The 12,601-nt window shown below is 41.3% G+C and overlaps 1 protein-coding gene across 2 annotated transcripts in view; it reads right to left on the bottom strand.

Moving 5' to 3' along the window:
• Window positions 1–12,601, bottom strand: part of sdccag8 (SHH signaling and ciliogenesis regulator SDCCAG8) — a 331,517-nt gene that overhangs the window by 244,934 nt on the left and 73,982 nt on the right. For both annotated transcript variants that reach the window (XM_033025849.1, XM_033025848.1), the window contains exons 11-12: window positions 11,983–12,117; window positions 1,879–1,995 (exon numbers count right to left, since the gene is read on the bottom strand). In XM_033025849.1, coding sequence (XP_032881740.1) covers window positions 1,879–1,995; window positions 11,983–12,117 — 252 coding nt within the window. The remainder of the gene's footprint in view (window positions 1–1,878; window positions 1,996–11,982; window positions 12,118–12,601) is intronic.

Below are 12,601 nucleotides of genomic sequence, written 5' to 3'. Positions count from 1 at the left end.
GGGACTGATAGGCAACAACGACGAGTCTGCCTACAGGGATGAAGTCCAAAAACTGACTGTCTGGTGTACCAAAAACAACCTGGTACTCAATCCATCGAAGACGAAAGAGCTGGTCGTTGACTTCAGGAGGAAGAGGAGAGAGGAACCTGCTCCTCTATACATCAAAGGAGACATGGTGGAGAGAGTCACTGGCTTTAAGTTCCTGGGAATAAACATCTCCCAGGACCTTAAATGGCAAATGAACACCGTCACTCTCGTGAAGAAGTCACATCAGCGGCTGTATTTCCTGAGGTCTCTGCGGAGAGCAAACGTCTCACAGCCGCTGCTGTTGTCCTTCTACCGATGCGCCGTGGAGAGTATCCTCTCCTATGGAATCCCGGTGTGGTTTGCTAGCTGTACTGTGGCTGAGAGGAGGGCGTTGCAGGGAATTATAAAAACTGCGCAGAACATTACAAACGCCCAACTGCCCTCCTTGGATGACATATATAGGGCCCGATGCTTGCGCCGGGCCACAAATATCAAGAAGGACACATCCCACCCTGCCAACCACCTTTTTACTCTGCTACCCTCTGGGAGGCGATTCAGGACTCTGAAGGCTCGCACCGGTAGACTAAAGAATAGTTTCTACCCATGTGCGATAAAAGAGCTAAATTCCAACAGAGAATGCTGGGGAAGCAAAATGTAATTCTAAGAAATGCCGCCAAATTCTTTTAAATTCTTTTAAATTCTTTTAAAACACCTATTTATTTTTACTAATAAGTGTACATATGTGTCAATGGTTGTCGTGTTTGTATTGTGTTTAACCGGAGGAGATGTAATGGAATTTCGTTGCACAGTATTGTGCAATGACAATAAACGTATTCATTCATTCATTCATTCATTCATTCATTCATTCATTCATTCATTCATTCATTCTGAGTCATTTGTAACTGTCACTGTATGTCATGTTGTTACTTGTGGGTGGAGCACCAAGGCAAATTCCTTGTATGTGAATACTTGGCCAATAAACTTACTTACTTACATACTATGGATGTGGTTAGCTTCTCTATTTTCATTTTTATTTTTCTTACACTTTTTATATTTTTCTCATTGCTTGTTTTCCTCATACTAGTCATTGTCCCACAAATCTGGGTTTGAAATTTTGAAAAAACAAACTAGGAAGCAACTATAAGCATGAAATACCACTTGCTGGTGGGGGCAACATGGCTTTGGTCTTTTCCTCCCTTCATCAATTGCAGGCACACAGATTTCAGCTTTCTCCAGTTACATTAATTACTGGTAAAAGTGTACTGAAAACTTTAAGCCAGATTTTACATTGTAAAACTGATATTGGTGGTAATTTTGCAATATTAAATTGAATAGAATCAATATGAAATGAAATATCAATCCCAAGTTCACAATGGGTCCAAAGTGTCGGTGTTTATGATCTAACTATTTATGGCAAAGAAACAAATCCATATCTAAAATAAATAACTTTTCTTCTATCATTTAAAATGATTGAACTATTATTTCTGAATGAATCTTAAACAAACTACCAAAACTGAATCACACGCATCATGAAAGTTATTCAAATCCTGTGTAATGTTAAACAGGCCTTAAAGTTAAGCATGGCAATATGAATTGCTGCAGATGTACCAACTTCTTTGGTTAGAATGATACATACCATTGGCTAAAAGGCATTCAAGTAACAATAAATACTCTTTGGATAGTGAGGGATTTTAAAGATTGTCTAGTTCTGTAGCTATAAGGAAACAAAACCAATCATTATACTTTTCTTTCACGTCTCCTGCACATACCTCCTGATTTTTGTTCTTTCTGATTTTGTTTGTAACTTGCAGGAAAGCTTTCTCAACTGTTGTAATTTATAGAGGCTCCTACCTGTCCTTGCAGTTCCAATTCCCGTGACATTTTTGCTCGTTGCACTCTGAATTCCTTCTCGGTCTCTTCTTTCTTAATTTTGACCTGATTCAGCTGATAACGCAATTCACCAGATTCCTTAAGGTTAAAGGAAAATGTTAAAAATGTTCATTCATGAATTCTTATATTTTCAGCATTCATTACAAACTTTACATTAACAAAATGGCCTCAGTGCCACCTAGAGGAAGTTGGTCAAAATGACCTAAGCTTTATATAACCAGATATCCAAACTTATAGATATACTGGCAGTTTTGCTTTTAACTCAGCAATCAATACATTCAATTGTCACCCTGAATGAGAATTTATTAGATCTATGCCTTATCTAGGTTGATAAATAAGATATCCAATAGGAAATCTTTCAAAGGTACTTCTCCAAAAATAAGAAACAACACATTATGTGCAAATAAATCTGGATTGCAGTGCTCTGAAGTTGTAATGTTGAGAAGTAGGTAAAGAGACCTCACCATAAATACTGTTGCGATGTCAGTGCTGCGTGTTTATTTGTTTTATTGTATTGTTAACAATTCTGGTCACTAACACTTTAGTTAGAAAAGGAGATTGGATGAGCTGTGTTTATTTTTTAATGAAATGTAGGAGACTGAACAGTAAGCTTATTGAGATTTATATAAACCACTGAACGGCATAGATAGGATAAATATTCAGAATTTTTTTTTTCCAGGGCAGGGTAGTCACCATCTTGATATTTAAATATCAAGGTGCACAAGATACGATACAATAGAACTTTATTCGTCCCTGGAGGGAAATGAATTGAAAGTATATGTGTAGGTCCGGCAAGAGTTAAGGTGACAAATGGCATATTGGCCTTCAAAGCAAGATGACTTGAGTTCAGGAGATAGTATGTCTTACTACAACTAAAAACAGGGCCTTAGTAGATACACCTTGATTATGGTTTCCATTTCTTAGACATACTGTAAACAGTGAATGGCTGGGCTGTAAGGGAATGTTCTGAACAGAAAGTCATAAGACTAGAAGTACATATTTCCATGAAACCAGCAATGCAGGGGAAGAAGTGTTTCAATAGCCAGAGGGTGGTGAATCTGTGGAATTCATTTCCACGGACAGCGGTCAAGGCCAAGTCATTGGGTATTTTTTTAAAGCGGAGGTTGATAAGTTCTTGATAAGTAAGAATAAATTAAGTTCAGGCAAAGAAAGGGAATCAATGTCAATTTCTTTCTAAGTACTACATTTAAAATTAACCAATGTTTTGTCAATATAGGAGGGAGAGATATTCTTGTAGTACAAACACAAATGTTTCATGGTCTTTTAAAAAGTGCCGTGGCTCGATAGTAGTGAAAGAATGCCAATATTTCCAGGTTAGAATTTTACACAAGCTAGAGAAGCTGGCAACTATCCCTTTCCAAAATTGTGGCTGCGGCAGAATGGATTGTGCTTTGTGATATGACCTTATAGGGACTAATATTTTGTCACCCTTTTCCTTGGTAGACAAGGAGATGGGTGATCATTCTTACTCTAATTTGAGCAATTCATGAATACTTGGTTGATGTATGTATTTTCCATGTAGAGATCAATGGTTTCAACAAAACAACGTCACTCTGTAAATATGTTGCATTATCTGAAGAAGGGTTTCGGCCCGAAACGTTGCCCATTTCCTTCACTCCATAGATGCTGCTGCACCCGCTGAGTTTCTCCAGCATTTTGTGTACCTTCGATTTTCCAGCATCTGCAGTTCCTTCTTAAACAACATGTTGCATTATTTGTTTGACATTGGGGTGATTAAGTTAGTTGGAGTCTATTCACAATTCTTAAGTTACAACTCTTCCACTCTTGGTGAGTTTGTATGCTCACCATTTTATAGAATAAGCGAGTATTGAGCCAACATGTATTGTTTACCAGCAGCTCCACAGCAAATTGCCAATGGCAACCTCATGGGTTAGCTTATTTCGAATTGCAACTTGGAAGTCAGAGAATAGATCTATGATACCACCTATTTTAGTGTCACCTGAAAATGTATTAATCATGTTTAATCATCCTTCCCACCCTCCCCGCTCCCACTCACTCATTTTTTCACCTCACACTGGCCACCTTCTCATCGCGTGCCCCGTGCGACCATAATGGCTGCTGCCGCCTGGCTCTCCTCCACTTCTCCCCCCCCCCCCCCCCCCCCACCGGCCCGGCTCTGTCACGCTGGCGGAAGGCACAGATCGGCTGGTTCCCCTGCTGCTTTTCGCTGTCCTCACCGGCGGCCCGCAGGTTCACTCGGGATCACGCCCGCCCACCCACCTCTCCCTCTGTCTCTTGCCCTTCTGTCTCTGCCCCTTTCTCTGTCTCTCCCCATTCTCTCTCTGCCCTCACTCTCTACCCCCCCCCCCTCCCTCTCTAGACGCATCTACGAGTTGGGGGCTATGCGTCAGTGGATAGGGGGTAAAAGGAGCAAATTAATAATATAAATATAATATCAAGGGGGTAGTTAGCGTGTGTGCGGGGGGGGTGGGGGGGGGTAGCTAGTGTGTGTGATGCCGCACGCCGCCCCCCCCCCCCCCCCCGCAACCACACTTTGGGGGAACAGACCCAACGGGTCTGCACTTGGTCTAGTAAATAATAAAAGGAACTGTTGACTGAAAAAGGCACAGCAACCAGGGATTTCCAGCAAGATGATGCATTTGGAAATTTTACTCAGACTATAATGGGACTGTCCGCAAGTATGGTAAATAGACAAATGATACTGGAAATAAAAAATTTGAATGCTAAGCACATTAATTAGACGAACCCACGTGTGTTATTCAAAACTATTGACTCTGTTTTAAATGCCCCACAGCCTGTTTGCTTGGAAGCATCGTCCGAATTGTGCAATGACTTCCTGCACTTCTTTATCAATAAGGTTGTTTCTATAAGGGCTCTCATCTCAGCTCCTGCCTCTGACCCCTCTGTTCCGGCCCCATGCCTGGTGGCATTTGATAAGTTTGTGCCTCTGACATTGTCGGGTCTAGAGGATGTGGTTAGGCATATTAAGCCGTCGGGTTCCCCTTGTGATGCTGTCCCTCCTCTTCTTTTTAAAGAGGTTTTCCCGAGTATAGGGCAGTCGGTTCTCGCCATCATAAACAGTAGCTTGTGTTCTGGGGTTGTCCCCATAAATTTTAAACATGCTGTAGTGCAACCACTACTTAAGAAACCAGGCCTGGATCAAACTGTTCTGGCCAATTTTAGGCCGATCTCCAAGTTGCCTTTTATCTCTAAGATCATGGAGAAAGTAGTTTATGCTCAGCTGAAACTCTTCCTGGATGAGCACAATATTCGGGAGGTTTTCCAGTCTGGATTCAAGGCTATGCATAGCACAGAGTCGGCTCTGCTAAGGGTCTTCAACGACATCCTCCTGGCAAACGACTCTGGCAATTATGTGGTTCTTGTCTTGCTGGACCTATCTGCCGCCTTCGATACAGTGGACCATGGAATTTTAATTTCCCGATTACAGCACCAAGTGGGCATTTGTGGCAGTGCCCTGGGATGGTTCAGGTCCTATCTGGCAGACAGAACCATGCGTGTAAGCCTTGCTGGCTTTGAATCCTCCTCCACTCCCTTGGTATATGGGGTTCCACAGGGCTCAATTTTAGGGCCCCTGCTCTTCTCTTTATACCTACTTCCTCTGGGCTCAATCTTAAGAAGGCATGGCATCTCCTTTCACTTTTATGCAGATGATAGCCAGTTATATATGCCACTCAGGAAAGAAGACGACTATTCTCTAAAATCACTTCTGTCTTGTCTTGAGGACATTAAGTCCTGGATGGCCTTAAACTTTCTGGGACTTAATGAAGAGAAGACAGAGGTGATTTTGTTTGGCCCCAATGGCTGCCGTGAACCTCCCTTTGTTGACTTGGGTCCACTGGCATTGTCTGTAAAGCCAACCGTTTTGAACCTGGGTTTTAGGATGGACGGTGATTTTAAACTAGATAAACAAATAGGCGCGGTGGTTAAGTCCAGCTTCTTTCACCTAAGGAAGCTGGCAAAGGTGAAGCCCATTCTCGAGCGGCAGCATTTTGAAACAGTAATCCATGCCTTTATTACATCTAGGCTGGATTACTGTAACGCACTCTACTCTGGTCGCACGAGCTTCATTGGCTCGTCTCCAGCTTGTTCAAAATGCTGCCGCTCGCCTTTTGACCGGAACTCGAAAGAGGGAGCACATTACGCCAATTTTGGCCTCCCTTCACTGGCTCCCAGTGCACTTTCGAGTTCATTTCAAAATGATTTTATTTGTTTTTAAATCGTTGAATGGGCTCGCCCCGCCTTACCTCTCTGAGCTGCTCCACCTATATGCTCCTGCCCGGTGCCTCAGGTCAGCTGATCAGCTGCTCCTTGAGGTACCAAGGTCTAAGCGGAAGCTCAGAGGGGATAGAGCCTTTTCTGTTGCTGCTCCGGCACTCTGGAACACTTTGCCGCTGCACATCAGACAGGCCCCCTCACTGTCCATCTTCAAATCCTCCCTAAAAACACATTTTTATTCTTTGGCTTTCGACACTGGCTGAGGCATTGCTCCTGTTCTTAGTGCTTTTAATGTCTTTTAATTTTTAGTGTATTTTTTATAGTCCTTCGTTTTACGGTTTTTAATGGTTTTTAATTGTTTGTAATAGCTTTTTGTCCATGAGTTCTCATGTACAGCACTTTGTGGCAACTGCAGTTGTTTAAAGTGCTTTATAAATAAAGTTATTATTATTATTATTATTAACTTTTGGGCCACAATACAACACGCAAAATGTTCAGTATAAGGAGCAAACATATGAACAAGCTAGACATTAGCTGAGAGGTAATGGACCTTTTGCATCCTCTGTAGTTCTTAGAGTGCTAGATGTCAATTAATTACATGTAGATTAAATATGATCCAAATAATAATCTTTGCCTCAATAGCAAGTTGTTTGTCTTAATAAAGAGATCATTGCAGTATTTTGTGACATTTTGACATTCACTTAAAATTATAGAATTTAGGAAAATTAGATTTATTACAAGTGAATAATTTACTCACAAATGAACACACAAGATCACTAATCACTGGCTGAAGACACGGTTATTAATCATGAGCTGAAAAATATTATAACTGGTATTCACTGAAATATTAATACCAATGGGTTTTGACATAGTTTACTCTAGCTATAATAACCAACATGTGATATGACATCTCCAGCCTCCTTTCCATGCAGCTTTATTGGTGAAAAATGGAAGACCCTGTTCTGAGATAGTTACAACTTCATGAACAAAAAAGGAGTCAAAGGTCAGTTTATTGTCACATGTGCCGATTAAGGTATGGTGAAAATCGAATTAAAAAAAAACATAAAGTGAATTCATGCAGCTCAAATTTACATTTAATTTTTTGCCAACAAGTCACCCTCTAAAGTGCTTAGACTATGAAGAGACAGGACGCCAACAATTTGTTTCCAACTGGAACTAGGAGAGTTCACTGTAAAACAAATGGAATCTTGCTATTCATTCTTCAGGCTTCGCAGCACGCTCAGCCACTTCAAAACTATTGTTGCTCAGACAAAGAAAGACATGCCAGTCATGATTGTGGACCAGAATACACTGAAGACAAAAGACGTTGCATGGAAATCATCAGCAACACAAAAGAAATCACCTCTGCCCATCATTTCTCAAATGGCAATTGTCAGTTGATGAGGGAATTGTGAAGTGCATAATTACAATGTGCCAACTGCAAAGGAAGAATAATTAAATTCAAGTGAAATTGAAAGAAAGTAATTTGAAGAAATATTTAAAAAATAATCAGATTACATAAAAATAACACTAAACTTTCAAAGCACAGCAACAAAATATAATTCTAACACTCAAGATGTGTGTTATTTGAAGCTCTGGCTGAGGCTTATCATGCTCCTTGGGCCAGATCCTGATGGACCAGACTTGATATTGATATTGATATTGGATACTTTATTGTAACATGTGACGAGTCACAGTGAAATTCTTCGCTTGCATACCCAAGGTATGCAAATAGATGCCCATAAAGGGCGCTTACAAAGTTACAAATTCCCCTTCCCGTGCCAGGTCCCCATTTTTTATCCCCCCCCCCCCCCCCACCTACCTCATGGCGGTCTCCCCATGCTGGGTCCTCCATTACCCATTGTTCTACCCCCGCCCCCCATGGCGGTCTCCCCACATAGGTCTCGATTGCTCTTCCCCCTCCCTTATGGCGGTTCCCCGATGCCATGTCCTCCTTTATTCCTTCCCTTGGCAGCGGCGTCCTCTAACACTGCCGGGTCCTCTCCAGATGCCTCCGTTGCACTGACCCAAGCTCCAGTCACGGGCTCCACAGAACCAGGCACCGATGGCCGCGGGCTTCGTCACCTCCACCTCCGATCCTCGAGGCTCCACCACTGGGCCGCGAGGCTCCGACCCGCAAGGCCCGGGCTCCTTTCCATGAGGCCCAACCGCCAGCCCGCGGCAGCTCCGGAAGGCTTCTGTCGCATTGGCACCTCCAAATTGCAAACCAGAATCACAACCCAATGTTTGCACATACCCTTCAGCCAGATGCAGATGGCTAATCTTGCCAGTTGTTTGCATCCTCAAATTAAGCAGTAATGTCAAACTTAATAACAAGTAGTTGTAGAAACAAGGAACTACAGATGCTGGTTTATGAAAAAAGGACAAAGTGCTGGAATAACTCAGTAGGTCAGGCAGCATCTCTGGACAGCATGGATAGGTGATGTTTCAGGTCATGACCCTTTTTCAGGCAAGTAGCTGTGTGGTCTACTGCTAAGGTTTTGCTGAGCAAACAGTCTAACATGCATTTATGGAAGACAATGATGAAGGTGGAGCTGTGCCTTCTGTCCAAGATATCATTGAATTAATTCTACACTAAGACATTGAAGAATAATTAAAATTAAAGAAAATAATTACGAAAAACAAATTAAAATATAAAAGCACAAAATACTTCAAATCATTAATCTAAATGTTTAGTTAAAAAAATCTTATATTCCTCTAACCTGCAATCCTAGAATGCCCAACAAAATGTTTAGGGTTTTTTGGCTACAATTAAGGGTATATTAAGGGTAAGGGGGTGACTAGAGAGAGAATAGGGCCCCTTACAAACCAAAGTGGCCATTTCTGTATGGTTGCTGAAAGATCTATAGGGAGAGGTGGAGCTGGATAAGATTGTATTCCTTGGATCGTAGGAGGATGAGGGGTGATCTTACAGAGATGTATAAGATCGCCAGGGGACTAGATAGGATAAATGCACAGAATAATTTACCCATGTTAGGGGAATCAAGAACCAGAGGACATAGATTTAAGGTGAGGGGGGAAAGATTGAATAGGACCCTGAGAGCAATGTTTTTACACAAAGAGTGGTATGGAACAAGCTGCCGGAGGAGGTAGTTGAGGCAGGAGCTATCACAACATTTAAAATACATTTGGACTGGCACATGGATAGGATAGGTTTAGAAGAATTAGGGCCAAACACAGGCAGGTGGGACTAGTGTAGGTGGGTATGTTGGTCGGTGAGGACAAATGGGCCGAAGGGCCTGTGTCCATGCTGCTAAATTCTATGACATTAGGTATGAACTTACACAAAATAAATGTAATGCCTTAAAGTATGTTAATAAACTGGTTGATCGACAGAAAACAGTTGAGATAAGTAAGTGTTATTACATTGGAAGTGACAAATCCAAGGCAGCGAAGTTGATGTATATTTGAGATCTTATTGCTTTAAACTATTTTGATGAGTATATATTATTTGAAATTTGTTGTTGATGCAAAGTTTTGAAAATAGTGAGATGAAATGTTAAGGGTTCAGAGAGACAGATAAGTTGATGGAAGAGCTTTACTGATGTTGCATGCAATTTAACATGGACACGGGCTATGTGCAACTGAAGAAATGGTAAAACCTATGTGGATAAAACAATAAAATCTGCTTTTTAAATTTTTATAAATAAAGAATTTAATACAAAAGTGAAAAAGTAATGAACGTACACAAAATAATACTTCTGCTAATAATCTAGAGTACTTTTGGGCACTTCATTGTGGATATCTGCTCAATCAGTTCTGCCCCAGAACTATCGACAACTTTCTCTCCTCTTCATCATGGTCTACCCTTCCTTACTACAGATACAGTCACGCACACAATATATACAATAATATTGCATGATGAACAATACAAGTTGACCATAATTTGACCACTGTGGGTCAACAAAGGTGATTGCAACAAGCTTTAAATGATAAACATAAGTTATTTTACAATGTATCTCCATGTGAATACTAATCAAATAAAACTGCATAGGATCTAATACAAGGCAATCTACAACAAATGCAACATACACAGTTCTTATGAAAAGTAATTGACATGAAATATATCTCTCTTCCTCTCCACATGGATTTTCCTCCTTGATAGACAGTAGACAATAGGTGCAGGAGTAGGCCATTCAGCCCTTCGAGCCAGCACCACCATTCACTGTGATCATGGCTGATCATCCACAATCAATACCCCGTTCCTGCCTTCTCCCCATATCCCCTGACTCTGCCATCTGTAAGAGCTCTATCGAACTCTCTCTTGAAAGCATCCAGAGAATTAATAATAATAATAATAAATTTTATTTATTGGGCGCCTTTCAGACATCTCAAGAGAATTGACCACCACTGCCTTCTGAGGCAGAGAATTCCACAGATTCACAACCCTCTGTGTGAAAAAGTTTTTCCTCATCTCTGTTCTGAATGGCTTACCCCGTATTCTTAAACTGTGACCCCTGGTTCTGGACTCCCCCAACATCGGGAACATGTTTCCTGCCTCTAGCGTGATCAAACCCTTAATAATCGTATATGTTTCAATAAGATCGCTTCTCATCCTTATAAATTCCAAAGTATACAAGCCCAGCCACTCCATTCTGTCAACAAATGACAATCCTGCCATCCTGGGAAATACCCTCGTGAACCTACGCTACACTCCCTCAATAGCAAGAATGTCCTTCCTCAAATTTGGAGGCCAAAACTGCACACAATACTCCAGGTGTGGTCTCACTAGGGTCCTGTACAACTGCAGAAGGACCTCTTTGCTCCGATACTCAACTAGTTATGAAGGCCAACATGCCATTCGCTTTCTTCACTGTCTGCTGTACCGGCATGCTTACTTTCAGTGACTGTTGAACAAGGACCTCCAGATCTTGTTGCACTTCCCCTTTTCCCAACTTGACACCATTCAGATAATAATCTGCCATCCTGTTTTTGCCACCAAAGTGGATAACCTCACATTTATCCACATTATACTGCATCTGCCGTGCCACTGCCCACTCACCCAACCTGTTCAAGTCATCCTGCATCCTCATAGCATCCTCCTCACAGTTCACACTGCCACCCAGCTTTGTGTCATCTGCAAATTTGCTAATGTTACTCTTAATCCCTTCATCTAAATTATTAATGTATATTGTAAATAGCTGTGGTCCCAGCACCGAACCTTGCGGTACCCCACTAGTCACTGCCTGCCATTCTGAAAGGGACCCGTTAATCCCTACTCTTTGTTTCCTGTCTGCCAACCAATTTTATATCCATGTCAGTACCCTACCCCCAATACCATGTGCTCTAATTTTGCCCACTAATCTCCTATGTGGGACTCAATTGCTTTCTGAGAGTCCAGGTACAGTACATCCACTGGCTCTCCCTTGTCCATTTTGCGAGTTACATCCTCAAAAAATTCCAGTTGATTAGTCAAGCATGATTTCCCCTTCGTAAATCCATGCTGACTCGGACCGATCCTGTTGCTGCTATCGAAATGTGCCGCTATTTCATCTTTTATAATTGACTCCAGCATCTTCCACACCACCGATGTCAGGCTAACTGGCCTGTTTTCTCTCTCCCGCCTTTCTTATAAAATGGGATAACATTACTCTGTCATGGTGAGTAATTCCATTGTAACAGAGTGAAAATTCCAATTCACTCAGTTCCAATGGATAACACAGTTATCCCAAGGGTAAATGGATGCAAACGAGAATGATCCTACAATATCACCACTGTCTATTTATTTACCAACACACATTGAGCAAATGTTTACTATCACAGGATTATTGTGGTACCAAGTCTGGAGAATTTTTAACTGTGTACCTTATTAGTCTCCATCTCGGTATATTTTAGTTGCTTCTGAGTTGCTTCCAGTTGGCTACATGCCGAATCCTTCTCCCTCACCAGCCTCTGCAACTGACCTTCAAGACATGCGACATTCTCCGACAAACAGCTCACCTATAAAAAAAATGTATCATGAATTTTATTTATCTGCAATAGTATTGTTCACATTGTGAATTCCAGATTTGACTAATATCAATTTTGTTTATAATTTTTTATGATCACAAATAAGCATAATTGTTGGGGATTTGATCTTATCACTCATTTTTTGCAGCATATGTAGGTGCACTTTCATCTACGTACATTTGTTTCTAAATGACCAGGTGAACAGTAGAGTGTAGATGCAAAAGAAAACAGGTCCATACTTACAAAACTTACAGTGCCCTCCATAATGTTTGGAACAAAGACCCATCATTTATTTATCTACCTCTGTACTCCACAATTTGACATTTGTAATAGAAAAAAAACACATGTGGTTAAATTGCACATTGTCAGATTTTAATAAAGGCCATTTTTATACATTTTGGTTTCACCATGTAGAAATGACAGCTGTGTTTATACATGCACCCCCCCCCCCCCCCCATTTCAGGGCACCATAATG

Source organism: Amblyraja radiata, chromosome 8 (assembly GCF_010909765.2).
Source record: "Amblyraja radiata isolate CabotCenter1 chromosome 8, sAmbRad1.1.pri, whole genome shotgun sequence".
NCBI lineage: Eukaryota > Metazoa > Chordata > Chondrichthyes > Rajiformes > Rajidae > Amblyraja > Amblyraja radiata.
Note: the sequence above shows the minus strand (reverse complement) of the source record. Positions and strands in the feature narration are given on the sequence as shown.